This window comes from Lampetra fluviatilis, chromosome 60 (assembly GCF_964198595.1).
Source record: "Lampetra fluviatilis chromosome 60, kcLamFluv1.1, whole genome shotgun sequence".
Lineage (NCBI taxonomy): Eukaryota > Metazoa > Chordata > Hyperoartia > Petromyzontiformes > Petromyzontidae > Lampetra > Lampetra fluviatilis.
In genome coordinates this window covers 3,679,624-3,699,134 of record NC_136334.1, presented here as the reverse complement: position 1 = coordinate 3,699,134, position 19,511 = coordinate 3,679,624, and the positions used below count along the sequence as shown (strand labels likewise).

Here is a 19,511-nt window from a genome sequence, read left to right as displayed (position 1 = left end):
GCGCTCGGTGGCGCTCGGTGGTGCCCGGTGGCGCTCGGTGGCGCCCGGTGGCGCCCGGTGGCGCTCGGTGGCGCTCGGTGGCGCCCGGTGGCGCCCGGTGGCGCTCGGTGGCGCTCGGTCGCGCTCGGTGGCGCTCGTTCGGAAGACTTTGACTCTTTTTCTCCACTGCGGGATGACGAGTCGGTTTTGGTTGATGCTGGTTGATCTGGGTGTGTATTAGACACACGGCGCATTCGATGGCGTTGTCCTCTTCCTCACAGCCGTTTGACCAGGCTTTCTCCACTGCTTCGCGCTCTCTGCTTTGCTCGCTTGGTCGACACTTGGCGATCTCCGCCCTTTTACAGGTTGATTGCTTGTCGTCGCTCGTCACTCTCTCTGCTCCGTGCTTCCCTTGTTCGTGCAGCTGCCAGCTTCACTCACACTTAACTTCGTTCTGTGAGAAGCGACACCTGCTATCGGCATCGGTGTTTCGTTTCCTCACGACGCTCCACCAGCCGGAGCACAGCTGAAACCCAGCCCCGACCCAGGTTGAACTCAGACTTCTGCGACTCGAACGACCCCTCCTCGTTCCATCACTTCTCGAGGCACGATCTGTCCCCGCTCTCTTGCGAGCCCTGTCGCAATGCTGCGTCGCAAGCCGAGTTGCGAGACCGAGCACGACTCGACCCAGACTGCTCTCAGACTGTCACTTTAACGACGTCTCGTCGTCCCATCTCTCCTTGAGGCACGACTGCCACACCTCTCTTGCGAGCCCCGTCGCAACACCGCGTCGCAAGCCGAGTTGCGAGACCGAGCACGACTCGATCCAGACTGCTCTCAGACTGTCACTTTAACAACGTCTCGTCGTCCCATCTCTCCTTGAGGCACGACTGCCACACCTCTCTTGCGAGCCCCGTCGCAACACCGCGTCGCAAGCCGAGTTGCGAGACTGAGCACGACTCAACCCAGACTGCCTGTTCGCTGTGTGCGCCCGTGCCTAACTCAAAACGTGACTCCCCTCTCCTCTCTCCGCGTCTCTTGCGAGAGAAAACAAACAGAATAAAAAAAACAGATATCTTTGGAATGTCAGGCACCGATTCCCCCCTGTGACCTTTTTTCTCCCTCTTTGCTTGCCAGGCCCCGCTGGAAGACAAAGGTGGCTGAGGAGATGTTTGCAATACATTTATGTGGTCCTGTGTGTTACATTTATTCTTGAATTATATTTTATGAGTTCCTTCGGTCTTAGTATCGGGGTTATCATTCGTCTATGTTTAATGAATATTCGTAATGATCCTCGTCACATTATTATTTTGGGGCTTCGCCAAGTTAAGTTCTCCAGAGATTGGTGTTTTATTCTGAGTTATATTTTAATGTCCTGAGGTTAAGCGTAACTATGTTTCCACTTAAGCTTTCTGGAATTCGTACTCTTTAGTTTTTAGGAAGGTCGTGTAGGTAGGAAACATATACTAATAATAAAAAATATTATTGTTTGTTGGTTAATTATCTTTGTTAAGTTTCTACTTTTCGGTAAGGAAAACGTTAAGAAAACGCGAGTTGCAACCGTTATTTACTCTGCACCTTATCTGTACATCTCCAGATGTCTTGGGAGGCTAGTCCATACATCTTTTGTCCATCTGGATGTCTATGACCTCTCTGTGACCGAATTCTCAACATTTTAACCGCCCTCCATGTTTCATGGATTCCTGGTGTGCTTGTGAGGAGAAGTGAGTTGTTTTCATTGTTTAATAAAAAAATATATATATAGATAAAATAAAAATATTATAAAAAAACAATTTTGAATTGTTGTTAATAAAAAAAGGGTATAGACACAACACTACCTCTCGTAGCGCTGTTCATTGGCGCTTACAAGGACACATCGTACGTTGTAAAGCGTTACAGCATCCATGCGTACGTGCGTGCGTGGTTTTTATTCCTTGCTTTTTTTTGCCATGGGACGCAATGACCTGCGCATGGTCCTGTCACATGACACGTGAAACGTGCCCAGCTCCACACTTCCTGTGGCTCCAATGCCTCCACCCCCATTCCTCGTGCTCCCACCCCTCGCCGTTCCACTAACCCCTGTACTGGGATTGCAAACATTTCTCCCTCGCACTGTCCCACAACCCCCCCATCTGCTCGCTCACAAATCGCGACGCGGCACCCACACAAGCCACGAACGATCGGACCTCCGTTGCGCTGCGGCGGCGTGAGTAAGTATTCCTGCCTGGCACATGTGTTTTTTTTAGTTTTTCATGGCGACCAACTTGCGCACGTACACACGCTTGTGTGGAAAGAGCGAGTTTGTGAAATGATGTCTTGACGTGAGTTTGTCGTTACCGATGCCGGGTAAGGTTTTTTACAAAAAATGTACTTTATTGACGTTCGTCACGATTTATTGACCGATTTGTGCCAGCGATTCACTGCACGACATTTGCGTGAGTTATAAAGCGGATTTATATATTATGACGACCATCATTCATAAATTTATTCCAGTGCAATAACCCATTATGGTTTGGGATATGTTTATTTCAGTGAAGTAACTTGGACCTATTCGCTACAAATTATTGAATTCTTAGATTTGGTACGAATTGCGCTTTCGTTTTGATGTGTGCTTCTCTATTTTTATTTGTTTGACTTCATATTTAACAATAAAACAAATCCCAAAGATCTCTAAATATTTTCACATTTTAAAACAAGTTTTCCTCTAAATCAGTTTAAATATCTGTCAAATGTGGATAGAAACCAAAAGAATTAGCCGTTTCTTTTGCATGTGCCTTGTCGTAAGTACTTTAGGAACCCCCCCGTGAAATTTAAAACAATTGCCTGGTCGCTGACAGAGGTAATTTTATAAAGGAAAGTGCTTGTGTAAATAGTAAAGCATGGCCTCTTGGGCAACAGTCGGTTGGACTTTTGCGTACTGCTTGTAAAATAGGAATCAGTGGAGCAACACCCACACACCACACATACAAGGGGCGGGGGGGGGGGTAACGTGACTCCAAACGTTCTCGCGACGTTTTACAAGTAACGCGAAAACATGATGACCTTTTGTGTATTTACACGTAGCGTCCTGCGCTTCCATGTCACGAGGCCTGGCCCCATTCGGCACACGCGTGCCGTTGTAGGGGGGTTGGTAAAATTTGGGTTGGGCGGAATCACCGGTGACCGCGTGAAACGGCAACAACAAAAACGGTTACCGGTTTTGCGGCACGCGCAGAAATTCTCTCCGCCTTTCGGGCCCCTCTATTCAGCGCCCAGGAGTTTAGATCAAATACCCTCCCTCTAATTGAGGCCCTTCTACGAGCAGTGCCGTGAGTGAGCAAGTATTGGCTCGCGAGTAAGTGCTCGCTCACTGGCTCACTCACGGGTGTCCTCCAGCTTATCCGGTTTCTTCCCCATTAGCTAAAGATCAAACGTACAGTGGAGCTGGTACTGGTCCAAAATAAAACGAAAAAAATCCAAATTGTGAACAATCACTACCAATTACTCAATTGAGATTACGTACAGCAGTGTCACCACCCGACTGAAAACGTGGCAGGAATCTCCTCTTGAGACTCGCTGAGGCTTTTGAGGACGAACAAATTTAATAACAATATGTCCATGTACGAGGCTATAGGTAAGGCTATCAAACCAAATATCATAATGGGACCTGATATGAATAGAATTACTTGCGTAAATGCTGTGAGCGAGTGACTGGCAAATGGAGCTGAGAATATACATACTCGAAGGTGTCCTGTGCTACCGGTGGGGCAATATGACACTCACCTGACTCTACCTAGGGTTAGATCGCGTTATTTATAAATGTGTCGTAACCCTCCACTACCCAACGGCCAATCAGTAAAAAAGTGTCACGTTGACAAAAGACAAAATAGTTCACTACTTTAGCCCACCGGTGTGTTGAAGAGTGAATCCACATCATTAAAAAAAAATGTATTGTGGATTCATTAAAAAAAAATGTATTGTGGATTCATAAAAAAAAAATGTATTGTGGATTCATCAATTTTTTTTATTGTGGATTCATAAAAAAAAAATGTTTGGATTCATAATTTTTTTTTATGTTGTGGATTCACTCTTAAACACACCAGTGGGCTAAAGTAGTGAACTATTTGTCTTTTGTCAACGTGACACTTTTTTACTGATTGGCCGTGTCGGGTGGAGGAGGGTTACGACACATTTATAAATAACGCGACCTAACCCAAATACGTTTATTATGAATAATATTGGTCGCGGAAGCCTGCTACGTGTTAAACTGATTTTACTATCAATTTGATAATTTTACACTGGTGTGTGAAATACAGGAACTCCTCTACTTACGAACGGGTTAGGTTCTAGAAGTCCGTTTGCAAGTCGATGTGTTCGTAAGTCCAACTTTACTCCCATCGATTCCAAAGATGGGGAATGGATTTAAAAGTTGTATAATCTCCAGTAGATGTAGATGCCACTAGTTCATCGTGTTCTGCAGATGTAGATGCCACTGGTCATTTATGTTCTGCAGATGTAGATTGCGCTGGTTATTCATGTTGTGCAGATGTAGATGCCACTGGTTATTCATGTTGTGCAGATGTAGATGCCACTGGTTCTTCATGTTCTGCAGATGTAGATGCCGCTGGTTCTTCATGTTCTGCAGATGTAGATGCCGCTGGTTATTCATGTTGTGTAGATGTCGATGCCACTGGTTCTTTGTGTTCTGCAGATGTAGATGCCACTGGTTCTTTATGTTCTGCAGATGTAGATGCTAATTCCCTTTGGTGTATGTGTTTCCTCTCTACTCTCTTGAAAACTTACCAGGAGATGTCTGCACAGTTGTTCTCTACTTCTCTTCATAAATCAACTTGTAACAGGCAATAGCATCTTGAACAGCTTCCGAAACCTTCGTAAACATTTCAATGCTGGGTCCTGAGACTCTCAATTACACAGCTCTTAATAATAGGGTTTTTCCCCTTTTTTTGGCAACAAAACTGAAACCTTTTTACAAGGATTCATGTGTGCATTAACCACAATACTTGCAGTCAAATGCAAACAAAAACACACTCTGATAATATATGCATTGTCCTTGAAACTGATTGGTCCACACCAAGGGATGGCTAATCAGTTTCAAGGACAATGCATATATTATCATAGTATGTTTTTTAATGGCATTTTGACTGCAAGTATTGTGGTTAATGCAGACATGAATCCTTGTAAAAAGGTTTCAGTTTTGTTGCCAGAAAAAAGGGGAAAACCCCTATTATTATATTGTGGTACTGGCAAACGAGGTCTAATGATGTAGATGCTCACCCCGAGCCCTCATTACTTTGATAGTGCCGCTGTCTTTGAGCTGTACGCCTTTTGGCGTCCTCTGGTCGAGCACCAATTGGGTCGAGGCTCAAAAGAAAGCCGTCCCTTGGTGTGGACCAATCAGTTTCAAGGAGAATGCCACAGATATTATCATAGTGTTTTTTGTTTGCATTTTGACTGCAAGTATTGTGGTTAATGCAGACATGAATCCTCGTGGTTTCAGTTTTGTTGCCAGAAGAAAGGGGAAAAACCCTATTATTATATTTTGGTACTGGCAAAGGAGGTCTAATGATGTAGATACACAGCTCTTTTTCAGAAGCGACCTGGCCACAAACGATAGCTCAACGAAGTGGCTGGTCATTTGGAAATGTATTGCAGGCAAATACTCTGAATGCATGTTGATTATAAATGTGGAGGGGAAAACCGGAGGACCCAGAGAAAAATCCACACCACCACGAGGAGTGAGAACTCCAAATACAGACAGTCCCCGAGTTACGATGGGGGTCCGACTTAGGATATTTCGTTCTAACGATGGCGAAAGCGATACGACAAAATTGTTAAATATTTTAAATTTCGCGCGGCAGGCAAACGTAGCGGCGTATGAATCTTGGTGACTACAGTACAACATGATACGTTCAATGCATGTTAAAAGTTTTTATAGCAGATAGGATTGTTTCCTGAAAAAACTTTCTATTAAATTGCAGTTCATATAGGTAGGCTAAGAATTTACCTTGTTTTTTTTACTTTACATTTTACTGTGCAATACGGTATTGTAATTAATAAACACATACAGTATATAGTTTATACAGTACGGTACTGTAAATTGCTCTGTTTTGCTAAATTATCACCATTCTTTAAGACTCCTGCGTAGGCTAGGCCATCTTCGACTTACGATATTTTTGACTTACGATGGGGTCGTCGTAACGCATCTCCATCGTAAGTAGAGCAGTCGTCGGGGTCTGGATTGAACCCGAGACCTCCTGTATACCAGTCGAGGTAGTTTACATCTCGCCACCCTGGGGCGCCACTGTGGCGAGAACACATGGCCAGGTCAGAGGGGGTGCGCGTGTCCCTCCATCCTGATGCTGCCAGCCGTGCCGTGCCAGAAGGCCACCGAGATTCAATTTCGAACGCGGAGACAATTCTAATTTTCCACTGCGTCAGAATTTAAATTAATTTAAGTGAACAGACGTAATTCTGTCTGTTCGTTATTGAGGACACCTGGACATGGGAGAGCTGTTGGGAGGTTAATTTTTTTTTTTAAATAGTAAGTAAGCGCGTTTATAAAAGCGCAGCTCTTATAACCGAGGTTATAACGAGTGCGCAATTGTAGAAGGGTCGAATGTATTTTCACCGTAAGTTTAATTTGTATATCAAATGCATGGTTTGGTGTGCACAATATACTTTTTTTGTAATAATGGCTACATTTTGCCTGCATTATCAGTTTATTAAACATTCCCATCGACATTTGCTTATCATACGATATATGAAGACAAATGTGGTTGTGATGAGCAATGACAATTGATATTGCATTATTATTTGTTACATGTTACGTCATTTAAAATGTTTTGTCATTCATGCAAACCAGAGGTCGCAAACGGGTTTTGATTCCTTACCCGTACCCGGCCGCACCAGGGTCGCAAACGGGTACCCGTACCCTACCCGATACCCGGCTACCCGTTCCCGGCCGGGTATCGGGTACCCGTGCCCTACCCGATACCCGGCTACCCGTACCCGGCCGGGTATCGGGTACCCGTACCCGTACCCGGTACCCGGCCGGGTATCGGGTACCCGATTGCGACCTCTGGGATGAAGCCATGTTGCAGGCGCGGGTGGGTTGATTCTAGGAACTTGAATTGTGAGAAGAGACAAGACGTTGGGAAATGAGTGACAAACGGTTACTCACCAGTGACTCACGGCCTACCCGTACCCGGCCGCACCAGGGTCGCAAACGGGTACCCGTACCCGTACCCGATTGCGACCTCTGATGCAAACCGCATCTCGAATCACTGTAGACGTTGTAACACACACGGTTTTTCGCACGGAGGCGCGGGGGCAAACTGCAGACATGCGGCGTGGGAAGTCATCCACAGCCCGATGCTTACCAACAGTTGAACCTTATGGCGGAATCCCAAATGAATAGAAGTCAAAATCGTAATTTATTTATTTATGGCGACTCCGTCCCACCGCGCACATAAACGCAGCGACCCACCTGGCGCGGATCATTCTGTTGTCATGTCAGAGCGCAGCAGCGAGGACTAATGCCGTCGTCATAAACAAAACTTTGATTAGCGCATCGTGTAGAGCTCGTTGAGAGGAATAGATTGCCATATCGTTCACCTTCAACAGACATAAAATTATGTCGCAACGCAGTTCATGCGAGAGCCGGGGGATTATGGGGCCCCGGGGTCCCGCCATAAGGTTAAGTTATCCAAGCTCTGTGGTCCTATATTGTACGTGTGTATAGATGTTAACTACCTCTCCTGTTATACAGGAGGTCGTTGGTTCGATCCCGACACTGACACACCTGCTGTATGTTTGCATGTCTCTCTCCCCGTGGTCGCGTGGATTTTTCTCCCGGTCCTCTGGTTTTTCTCTCCACACTTAGATTCAATGTGCGTTTAGAATATTTGGCTGCTATACATTTGCACGTGATAAGCCACTTCGTTGAGCTATCATTTGTGGCCAGGCCGCTTCTGAAAAAGAGCTGTATAGCTCAGTGTGGGCCTTACCTGGTCAACTAAAAAATAGTTTTAATTAAAAAATGTATCTTGAACTTCGTTGACACTGTACGTAGCCAACTGTGCTCAAAGGCGGTACGGGATATTTGTAAGCTTGTAGACACCTAATGATTATCTAATCATTCTCTCCGCAGGTGTCTTTGGAGAATAAGAGTGCTTCAGTTCTGTACGACCCGGCACTGCATACCCTCAACTCTCTGAAAGACAGCATTGAGGACATTGGCTTTGAGGCAGCTCACAGAGGAGCAGCCACCGTCATGATGCTGGAAGTCGCCGACGTTGACATTGTGGGCATGACCTGTCAGTCGTGTGTGCAGAGCATAGAGGGGAAAATGTCAAAGCTCAAGGGAGTGCTGAGTTTCAGCGTGTGCTTACAGAAAAACAATGCCACGGCCGCATTCATTCCGGAGGTCATAAGCATGCAGAAGCTGTGCGACGAAATCGAAGACATGGGATTCGAGGCGCGCCCCGTCGATCGGAAGCCTGCCACGGACACCGCGGAGGAGGGCAGGTCAACCGCCGAGGATATGGTGAAAATGAGACTCGAAGGATTGATTGGGCAATCGGCGGTGAATGCAGTGGAGGGGAAGTTGAGCAAGTTGAATGGTGTCCTGCGTGTGAAGGTTAACCTGTCCAGCCAGGAGGTGGTCGTGTGGTTCCAGAAACTCGTCATCAGCGTCGACGACATCCAAAACCAGATCGCCGAATGTGGTTTGCAAACCACGGTGAGGTCGCGTCCGAAGCAGCTGAGGTTGTCGCCGCAGGCCGTGCAGAAACTGCAGGAGATGAACGGCTCTGTGTGCCATTTCAAAGAAGCCAAGCCAACGTCGCTGGGCCTCGGGAAGTGTCCGAACGTCGCCATAAGCGTCGAGGGGATGCACTGCAAGTCGTGCGTCTTTAACATCGAGAGCAACATCGGCCAGTTGCCCGGAGTGCACAGCATCGTGGTTTCTCTCGAGACAAAGTCGGCTGCGGTGAGCTACAGCCCGGAGGACATCTCCCCCGCGGCTCTATGCCAGGCCATCGAGGCGCTTCCACCCGGCATCTTTAAAGGTAAAACTGGGCAGTACTTCATACTAAAGGTTGCTGGGTTAGATCGCGTAAGTGTAAATGTGTCGAAACCCTCCACCACCCGACACAGACATGTCCCACCTGATGACGGACGCTTGTGTTGCGCCCGAAACGTCGTGATTTAATTTATGTTATACCTACGTGACTTTACCGAGGGTTTTGTCACGTAAACAATCCACAAGATTTACAATCTGAGTACTCAGATTGTAATGTTGTGGATTCACTCTTCAAACGCACCGGTGGGCTGAAGTAGTAACTAGTTGGCGTTTTGTTTAAGTGACAAATCCCTTACTGATTGGCCGTGTCGGGTGGTGGAGGGCACCATTTGTGCGTGCTTGTCTTTTCCGGCTGCCAACCACAGAATTATTTTAACCCTTTCCCGTTCCGTCTGCGAATCACAGGGAAGCTGTACCGTTTTCTTGGTTCTTTCGGTAAAGTCACGTAGAAGGAAAATAATAAAATAATAAAAATGAAACATAATAAAATAATTCTCACGACGTTTCGGCCACAACGCAAGCAGCCGTCTTCAGGTGGAGAACAGGTCTGTCGAGAGACAAAGTCTGAATGGCACGCCCCAGGCTTGGAGCGACTATTTAAGCTGGGATGGAGGGGCGAAGAGCGACTTGACAAAATAATTTGCATATCAAGAGGAATTTAGCATATTTACGAAAAATGCAGATATGCGATTAGCACTACTTGTGAAATGCGTAGGAGGTTTGGCGAGGGGTCTTGCGTTGTGGCCGAAACGTCGTTAGAATTTGATCTTATTATGTTTTATTTTTAATAATTTATTATTTTCCTTCTACGTGACTTTACCGAAAGAACCAAGAAGATGAATCCCTGCAGTCACGAAAGCTTTAAATCGAAATTTAATGTGTACCGTTGACCGCCGAATCTCGGTACGCGCAAGCAGGTTCAGCGCTCATTTTATTGAGTGGGGCGTAGCGCCGTTGTTTTTGAGACATTTTACTTGCCGTAGAGAACCGTAGCGATACGACCACATTCTAGGATAGCTGGCGCCAAACACATGGCCCTGTGGGAACCTCGGTACCGATAAAGTTATTTTTTTTTTCTCCCGGTTTTGTTTCAACGATGTACGCGTACGTCATCGGAACGGGAAACGGTTCCAACACCAGCGGAAGGAACGGGCGAGAGTGCCAATCCGGCACGTGGGGGTCACCGCATCGGTAACGTTTTCCTTTCCCCACCCTAGCGAGCGTCTCGCCAACGTCGGCGAAGGCGGTGGCTTCCCCCCCTCCTCCTCCGCTGAGCAGCGTCGTGGTGCTGCGCGTGGAGCACATGGAGAGCGCCGCTGGCGTCCTCGCCGTGGAGCGCGCCCTGCTGGAGTGCCCCGGCGTGAAAACGGCGCGCGCCTCGCTCGTCGACAGCACCGCCACCGTGCACTATGACCCCCGGGGCGCCAGCCCCGCCGCTCTCTGCGCCACCATCACCGGCAAGGGCTTCAAGGCTTCCCTGCTCGGTCGGTGAAGCCGCCTCCTCTACATCCTATGACCACCCCCCCTCCCACCCCTCTTCTCCGCTTCCTACGAATGTATTTTGTTTGTTAATTCACGGACGCCATCATACTTTCGCACTCTTTATCAATCACATACGCCCCAGGTTTTTCGTTCACGATGAAACGCCGGGTAGAAATTATGCTGAGCGTATGAGTTATAATTAAAACCTGTTCTCCCTAGACCATCCTGCTGCTGCTGCTACTCCCTGCCCACGCCCTCCCAGTGACGACCAGGCCTACCCTTTTATACTCTTTGGTTTTTTCGGTGAAGTCACGTAGGTAAAAAAGAGAAAATAATTTAAATGACGACGTTTCGGAAGCAACACAAGCAACCGTCATCAGGTGTTAACTGCTCCAGCAAAATGACTGAGGCGTGTTGCTTCCGAAACGTCGTGATTTAATTTATTTTCTATTTTTTACCTACGTGACTTTACCGAAAAAAACCAAGGAGTATGAACCCTTGCAGTCACAAAAACTTCAAATCTAGAACTACCTTTTTATAATTTCTGTAAAGCGTCTTGGAATAAGGCGCTATATATATCTAGATAAGATATTGGTTATTTAAAAACAAATCATGATGTTTCCCCACCGATTGTCGACCGCGAGCGGTGTGCGTGAAGCAACGTAGCAAGATGCTGGCAAAGAGGTCCAATTATGTAGCTGCTCACCCCGTGCTGTAAATGCCCTGATAGTGGCATTGTCCTTGTACTGTGTTCACCTTTTGGCGTTCTCTGGTTTGACACTGCTGAGACAAGGCCCTGATGAAGACTGTTTCTGGTGTAGGCCAATCAGTTTCAAAGGCAATGCCATATATTATCAGAGCGTGTTTGTTTACATGTTCATCACATGTACGTGTGGTTAATGCAGTAACTTTATTCCTTGAAAAGGGTTTATATTTGGTGTTTGTACATCTTAACACCTCCTGTGTTATTGCCAGAAAGGGTAAAACTTGTTTTTGTTCTTGTTTCAACATAGCAAGAGCCTGGCATGAGTCATGACCACATGACTCATGCCAGGAAAATTCAAATTTATATAATGTGCATTCCATCATCGGATCCTGATGCGCAGATGTACGTTCATGCATCGCCTGCATAATTCATCGTCGTGTTCGACGATGTTTCGCCCCCCCCCACCCCCGCGACATGATAGTGACGCGATTGTCTTTTACAAGTGGCGACCGTGGGAATACGTGAGTTCCCATTGAATTCACGTATCACCTGCCAAACCCCTGGACCATTTTGTAAACCCAGAGAGACGCATAGAGACTCATGCAGATGCATATAGACCAGTGGAGATACGTAGAGACTCAAGGAGATACATAAAAGGCAAGCCACAGTCGTGCGATCGTGACCATGGGACCCAAACTGTGGCCCCTAGAGTCAGAATCAGATTATTTTATAGATACAGTAAACCTTGGATTGCGAGCATTATTCGTTCCGGAAACGTGTTTGTAATCCAAAGCACTCGTATATCAAAGTGAATTTCCCCATAAGAAATAATGGAAACTCAGATGATTCGTTCCACAACCCAAAAATACTGTGTTCATGTAAAAATTATTCATACAAAATAACTTTTTATATTTTTATCATTTTTATTTAATATAAAGTAATCAAATTTATTAATTACATTTAATCGTGGCTGGTGTGATGGAGACGAGAGAGAGGAGAGGAGGAGGAGGGTTATTGTGTAGGACGATTTTCACTGTCACCAACGGAATCACTGCCATCTGTTGGCTCACTGGAATTTTTTTCTTTTTGTGCGACTTTAACAAGGAACCTATCCAATGACACTTGCTTTTGCCTCCTTTTGAGGATCTCGCGAAAATGGTCACAACACTATAGTAAACAGTTTACGCTCGCACAGATGTTGACTATACGAGTGAGGCACGCCGACTGAGACCGAGCATGGGAGACGATTACCCACAATCCCGCAGCGAGAGAGAGAGAGAAGAACCGTCGGCTCAGTTGTGATCACGTGACGCTCGGCAGACAAAGCGTATATGTGCTACTCGTATTGCAAGACCTCGCTCGTTTATCAAGTAAAGATGTATTTAAAATTTTTGCTCGTCTTGCCAAACACTCGCAGACCAAGTTACTCGCAATCCAAGGTTTTACTGTGCTGGAGAAATCCGATGAGGTGGGAAGCTTTTTTTTGCGCAGATGTCCAGTAGGGGCACATGAGGTCAGAAAGTTACAACAAGAAAAAAATACCAAAAAAAGAAACGCGACAGGAATGCTGCAATTGCGAACGTCGTCGTCCCGTCTCACCACAGATGGCAGCGATCCCAAGTCACGGGCAAGCCACTCGCAGTTCCTACTGGAGGGCTCGACTACCCCCTCGCTCAACGGCAGCAGGCCGGGCTGGCACGCGTCCACCAGCAGCAGCAGCAAGGGGGCCATGCAGCTCGTGCCCACCGAGGAAGAGGCGGTGGTGGCATCGGCGAAGGAAGAGGAGGCCAAGTGCTTCCTGATGGTCACGGGCATGACTTGCGCCTCGTGCGTGGCAAACATCGAGCGCGTGCTCGGCAGAAGGCACGGTAAGGGCTCCCCCCCCCCCCCATCCTCCCTCTGCCCGGGGGCATGCAGTCTAAACTAATAAACACGCTTTAATGAAATTGGCCGCAAAGCTTGCCATAACGTAAGGGGCCGTGGTGATTTACAGCCAACGTCAGTTGAGCGTGGACAATTAGACCCAAGCCGAAACATAACATATAAAAAAGATGGTTTAAAAATATACATATGTTTTAATGATATATAGTATTGTCATTAGTATAACATAAGTATACCAAGTTTTCAGTCGATACCACATTGGGAAGTTGGTTAAAATTGAGTTACAAGATTTGAGGATACGACAACAACAGAGTGAGTTAATAAAAAGCGTGTAAAAAGATTGTTTAAAAATAAATGTATTTTTGACAGAATATAGTATTGTCATCAGTATGACATAAGTATACGAAGTTTGCAGTCGATACCACATTGGGAAGTGGGTTAAAATTGAGTTACAATATTTGAGAATACTACAACAACAACAGACAGAGTGAGTTAAATAAAAGCGTGTAAAAAACTCAACTATTTTTAGTATTTTAGCAAGTAAGGCCCACCGAGCCATGCAGTAGCCACCTGGCTATCGCAAATGATATAATTCGACGAATTGGCTTATAGTCACGTGAAAATTTGTCACGGGCCAAATTACTCTGGATGCGTAGACATCAGGATTGGGGAAGACTAAGGCGGCAGGGCGTGCGTGACGCTGCCCCCCCCCCCGCGTTCCGTAATGGCCTTCACGTGTGCTCGCTAGCAGCCGTTGCCTCAACGGTCTGTTAAGGCTACACGGGAGATCTTTGTAGGGGAAGTACAGTTGGCTGTGGGCTGCCACACCCGTCTGTGTGACCTTTAAGTGTTATTCCCTGGCGCGTGAGTTTATTCTGGCCACTGTCCTCCAAACTCACTCCGCTCTTGCGGGAAACTCGAAAAGTAATGCCCATTAAGAAATGTGCCCAGTAATCTCTGTTAGGCTTAATTGCAGTGCGCTGTAAGTAGCCCAGGTTTATCGGGTTTCAGGTTTATTTTTTTAACCAGGAGGTGACAACTCAAGAATCCAGGAGAGGAGTCTCACTTGCAAGAGCGTCCTGGGTCACAAAAATGATAAAATCCAAACACAGCAAAGACACAAATGGCATATAAGCGATATAATTCGCTGTACGAGTAAAGAATGGCCTGTTGCGTAACGTATTCGCTTCCGAATGTGTTGTCAGCACGTCCAGGGTGATGCGATTTCACCAGACACCTCCAGTTGGTTGGCAACGTACGGTGCGAAAGTTCAACACACAGTCCGTTGGCGTTATATTTTTATTACGCCGATATACGAATTGAATGTGGCGCGATCGAGTGAACAGAGCTACGTCGCACTAGTGTGAATAAACGGTCGTATGGCTACCTCGTCGTAGCATCGCACAAGGCGGGATGCTGCTGGATGCTTCTAGGTGCTAAACACGCGCCTCCGTCTTTGTTCAGCCTGCGTACGCATCTCACGTGTTATCGCGGACCGTGCTATACCCGTGTACTGTTGTTCAGGAACGCAACTACCACCTACCGCGTTTTTGGAGAACAGACTGTACATACGTACATGCATACGTTCATCCCACCCCCCGGCAGGTGTTCAGTCGGTGCTGGTGTCGCTCATGGCCGGCAAGGCCGAGGTGCGCTACCACCCGGCCTCCGTGGCGCCGGAGGAGATCGCGGAGAGCGTGCGAGACATGGGCTTTGGGGCGACGCTCCTCGACAACCAGGACATCGCGCCGGGCTGCCTGGAGCTCGTGGTACGCGTCCCGGCCGTTATAGAAAACAAAAACACAAAAAAAACAATTGCTGTCGATATTTCTTTGCAGACTGGAACGTCAGCAGAGGTGTTTGTGTTTTTAAAGGAGTGTACAATGTGACCTGTGTCCCTCATTGACCTTGTTAATGGTTTGGTTATTGCACGCTAAGTTCAATGCCTCCCAAACCTTGCGGTCTAAAGTTGCTATGCTGCCTCCGATTAGCACGGCTTGCTACGTACGGCACGAAAGAAGTTCAACGTATATATACATGCTACGTGCAGGCGCTTGGTATTAGTGTGTTCTATGGTCTCCCCGTAATCTGCATGCGGTTCTCTATGGGTTGTCCAGTTTCCTCGCATAACTAACAAAAACACAGCATATGATGGAACTGGTATTGGCCCGAACATGCCAACGTTGAACTATCAACACTGCAAATTACTCGATTGAGATTACGCACAGCAACATAAAACTATACTCTTTGGTTCTACTATTGTTACTCTTGTTATTATGTATTGACTCATGCAACTAGTGAAGGATGCTAGGTTTAGTAATATATGTTATGTATGTCGCTATTGTAAACTTTCAATTACATTTCTTATGATAACTGTAACATTGTTTTTATAGCATTATTTTAGTAATTTCTAGAAAGGTTTAGTTTAGCCCGATTTTTTTATGTAGTATAGAGTTAGACTTAAAATTTTAATCTAAATTGTATTATGATGGTTATTCTGATCTAACATCAAAATGGGATTTTTGCACATATTCGTACGCAGCATAATCAAATGGTGCTTTTTTCTGGAAGATTTGATTGTTTTGTAGGGGATGTTTCAATTTGCGTACAGTATATTTTAAATGTATCTTGCAATTTTATTGTTTGTTGCAGTTGCACCCGAATCAAAAGGCGAATGGCTCACAGGGATATTCCAAATAAAAAAAAAAATGAAACCAAACTAGACGAGGGGTGAGAATCTTGATTTGAAGCTTTCATGACTGCAGGAATCCATACTCTTTGGTTCTTTCGGTAAAGTCATGTAGGTAGAAAAATAAAGTAAAATAAAAAATTATATCACAACGTTTCGATCGCAACACAAGCGATTTATTTTTTACGCCTGAGGACGACCACTTTTGTTGCGATCGAAACGTTGTGATATATTATTTTTTCTTTTCTTTTTCTACCTAAGTGACTTTACCGAAACAACCAAAGAGTATGGATTCCTGCAGTCACGAAAGCTTCAAATCAACATAAAACTATGAACTACATTTTATTTTATTCGGCAAGGCCCACCGAGCGATATGGCTCTTCTTCTTGGTTCTTTCGGTAAAGTCACGTAGAAGGGAAATAATAAAATAATAAAAATAAAACATAAAATAATTCTCACGACATTTCGGCCACAACGCAAGCAGCCGTTCTCAGGTGAAGACCAGGTCTGTCTATACATTTAAAAAAACTTTTTTTTATACACGCTTTTATGAAGTGTACGAGTAATGGAAGAACTCCACGACTCCAGGAAGTGGCCCCGAAGCTTGCCATAAAGTAAGGGACCGTGGGCAATTATAGCCAATGTTAGTTGACCGTGGACAATTAGACCCAAGCCGAAACATAACATAGAAAAAAGATTGTTTAAAAATATTTATTTTCATGATAGAATATAGTATTGTCATCGGTATGACATAAGTATACCAAGTTTGCAGTCGATGCCACATTGGGAAGTGGGTTAAAATTGAGTTACAAGATTTGAGGATACGACAACAACAACAGACAAGAGTGAGTTAAATAAAATCGTGTAAAAAGCTGAGGGTGATCAACCGACAAATAGGTAACAACATAACAGCGTCGAAAAAATTCAGGTGCGACGGCGGTGCCGCGCGATCATGTGATTGCCGCTTTGACCTCTGACCTGTTCGGCGACATGCCTCCTCTGCCGCGGTGGCGCCGGCAGGTCCAGGGCATGCGGTCGGCGTCGTGCGCTCACGCCATCGAGTCGGCGCTCACGCAGTGCCACGGCGTCACGAGCACCGCCGTGGCGCTGGCCACAAACCGGGCGCACGTGGAGTTCGACCCCGACCAGATCGGCCCACGGGACATCATCAAGGCTGTCCAGGTCAGCCCGTCGTCCGTGCCGTGCCGACGTGTTCTCTGTGTGTCGTATATCTTGTCATTTATTTTTATTTTATTCATTATTCAACAAACCGCGAGCCCGTTACAGCCCATCGCTCGACTCGCAAGTCGGGGAGTCAACACTCGCGGAGAACAGTCCCGATGCAACGGAGCCGTATACAGCGGTACCTCGGTATACGTCGTTAATTCGTTCCAGAAGGTCGGAGGACTTATACCGAAAATGACGTGTACCAAGCGAATTTTTCCCATAAGAAATAAAGGGAAAGGAAATCATTCGTTCTAGAGTATAAGAAATGATATTTTATATGGCATATTATACATTCATGGGGTTGTATAAAATAATTTAGACACTACTAAAATGCATACATAAATTAAAATAAATGCATAAATAAATTAAAATGAATTGAAATATAAATAAAATATAACATCACTTTACCTTGCTGAGAGGAGTTGATAGCCTATGAGGATGGTGGTGAGGAAGGGGAGGAGTCGTGAACGGGTTTACGCGGGTATGCCGGTGACTCATCCCGACCCATACAAGTTCTAGCAAGCGCCTCGTATCCCAAGCAAGACATCGTATCCCAAGACATTTTTTTCTCGTCAAAACACGACGTATACCAAATTCGACGTATTACGAGGTATGACTGTATTATTATTTGCCATTTGTAGGGGGGGGGAGGGGGGGGTTCTGCTGCTCCAACTAAGTGAGGACATCGTCGGGGGAGAGATGAGCATTTAAATAGGGGTGGGGGGGCGGTGGGGGGCTGATGGAGGGCAATGTGTGTGTGTGTAAATATCTTTTGGGGAAAAAACGACGATCACAGTTTTAAAATCGTAAATGGCTTCTTTGACGACTATTTAACGTTAAGAATTGTTGCTATCATGTGAAAAAAAAGAACGCTCCTGCACATTACTTTTTTTTTACGTATGAAACTTTTTCTGCAGTCTTCCGTGGCCCCGATAATCGCTTCGAGCGCCCTACACTCCCAGTGCCTCTGGGCAGTAATGCTGTGTGGTATCACAATGAGAATATTTATTCATATTTCAGGAATCCGATGAGCTACAAACCTCTTTCTCACAGATGTGCAGTAAGGGTGGGTACACCTCCCTCTGAAGTGGCGGTGCCGCGGACAGCCCCAGGTAGCATCAGTAGACCTGGCGATGTCCTTCCCTCTCGCCTCCGATTAGCACGGTTGGCTACGTACGGTGCAATAGAAGATCAACGTACATACTGCCCACAGACTAACACTGCCCATAGAGTCAACACTGCCCATAGACTCAACACTACCCATAGACTCAACACTACCTATAGACTCAACACTGCCCATAGACTCAACACTGCCCATAGACTCAACTCTGCCCAAAGACTCAACACTGCCCATAGACTCAACACTGCCCATAGACTCAACACTGCCCATAGACTCAACACTGCCCATAGACTCAACACTACCCATAGACTCAACACTACCTATAGACTCAACACTGCCCATAGACTCAACACTGCCCATAGACTCAACACTACCCATAGACTCAACACTGCCCAAAGACTCAACACTGCCCATAGACTCAACACTACCCATAGACTCAACACTGCCCATAGACTCAACACTGCCCATAGACTCAACACTGCCCATAGACTCAACACTGCCCATAGACTCAACACTGCCCATAGACTCAACACTGGCCATAGACTAAACACTGGCCATAGACTAAACACTGCCTATAGACTAAACACTACCCATAGACTCAACACTACCCATAGACTCAACACTGCCCATAGACTCAACACTACCCATAGACTCAACACTGCACCTCCGATTAGCACGGTTGGCTACGTACGGTGCGAAAGAAGTTCAACGCACGTACCTGTACATAGGTAGAGTCAGGTGTGCCCAAAGGTTCTTAAAGTTTTGCAGGACGAGCAGCCACTGCCCCCATGTTGGGTAGTTAGGGGGGGTCCAGTCAGGGATTTCCATCCTAGTCCTGAATCCTAAAGATAGGGGGGGGATCAATGTGTGTCGATCACTCTAAGAAGCCACAGCTCAGTGCCGCAGTTTACTCCAGCCGCAGTGCTGTCGGGTGAGTACGCACGTACGTACGTTGCGCTGATTTTGCACCGTGCATAGCCAACAGCGCTAATCGGAGGTGCGGAATAGTCTCGTGTTGGGAGTGATGTGGCCTCCGATGCGTTCGTGTGTGCGGCATAAGAACGGAAACCGCAACAGTGGAGGTCCGCTCCACGTCACAGTGGCGACGGGGTTTATTTTCAATGTGGTTCAGAAGCTAAATTCCAGTGTCAAGGTCTGTTGGCCACGATGATGGCTTCAGGAGAGAGAGTTTGTGTAGATTTGAAGCTTTCGTGACTGCAAGCATCCATACTCTTTGGTTCTTTCGGTAAAGTCACGTAGGTGAAAACAAAATAAAATAAAATTAAATCACGTGGTGATTAAACAAAAAAAAATCACCTACGTGACTTTACCGAAAGAACCAAAG

The 19,511-nt window shown here is 46.2% G+C and overlaps 1 protein-coding gene across 3 annotated transcripts in view; it reads left to right on the top strand.

Moving 5' to 3' along the window:
• LOC144951024 (copper-transporting ATPase 2-like) overlaps positions 1–19,511 on the top strand; it is an 85,867-nt gene that overhangs the window by 32,695 nt on the left and 33,661 nt on the right. For all 3 annotated transcript variants that reach the window (XM_078881261.1, XM_078881259.1, XM_078881260.1), the window contains 5 exons: positions 8,129–9,047; positions 10,279–10,545; positions 12,854–13,117; positions 14,736–14,899; positions 16,840–17,001. In XM_078881261.1, coding sequence (XP_078737387.1) covers positions 8,129–9,047; positions 10,279–10,545; positions 12,854–13,117; positions 14,736–14,899; positions 16,840–17,001 — 1,776 coding nt within the window. The remainder of the gene's footprint in view (positions 1–8,128; positions 9,048–10,278; positions 10,546–12,853; positions 13,118–14,735; positions 14,900–16,839; positions 17,002–19,511) is intronic.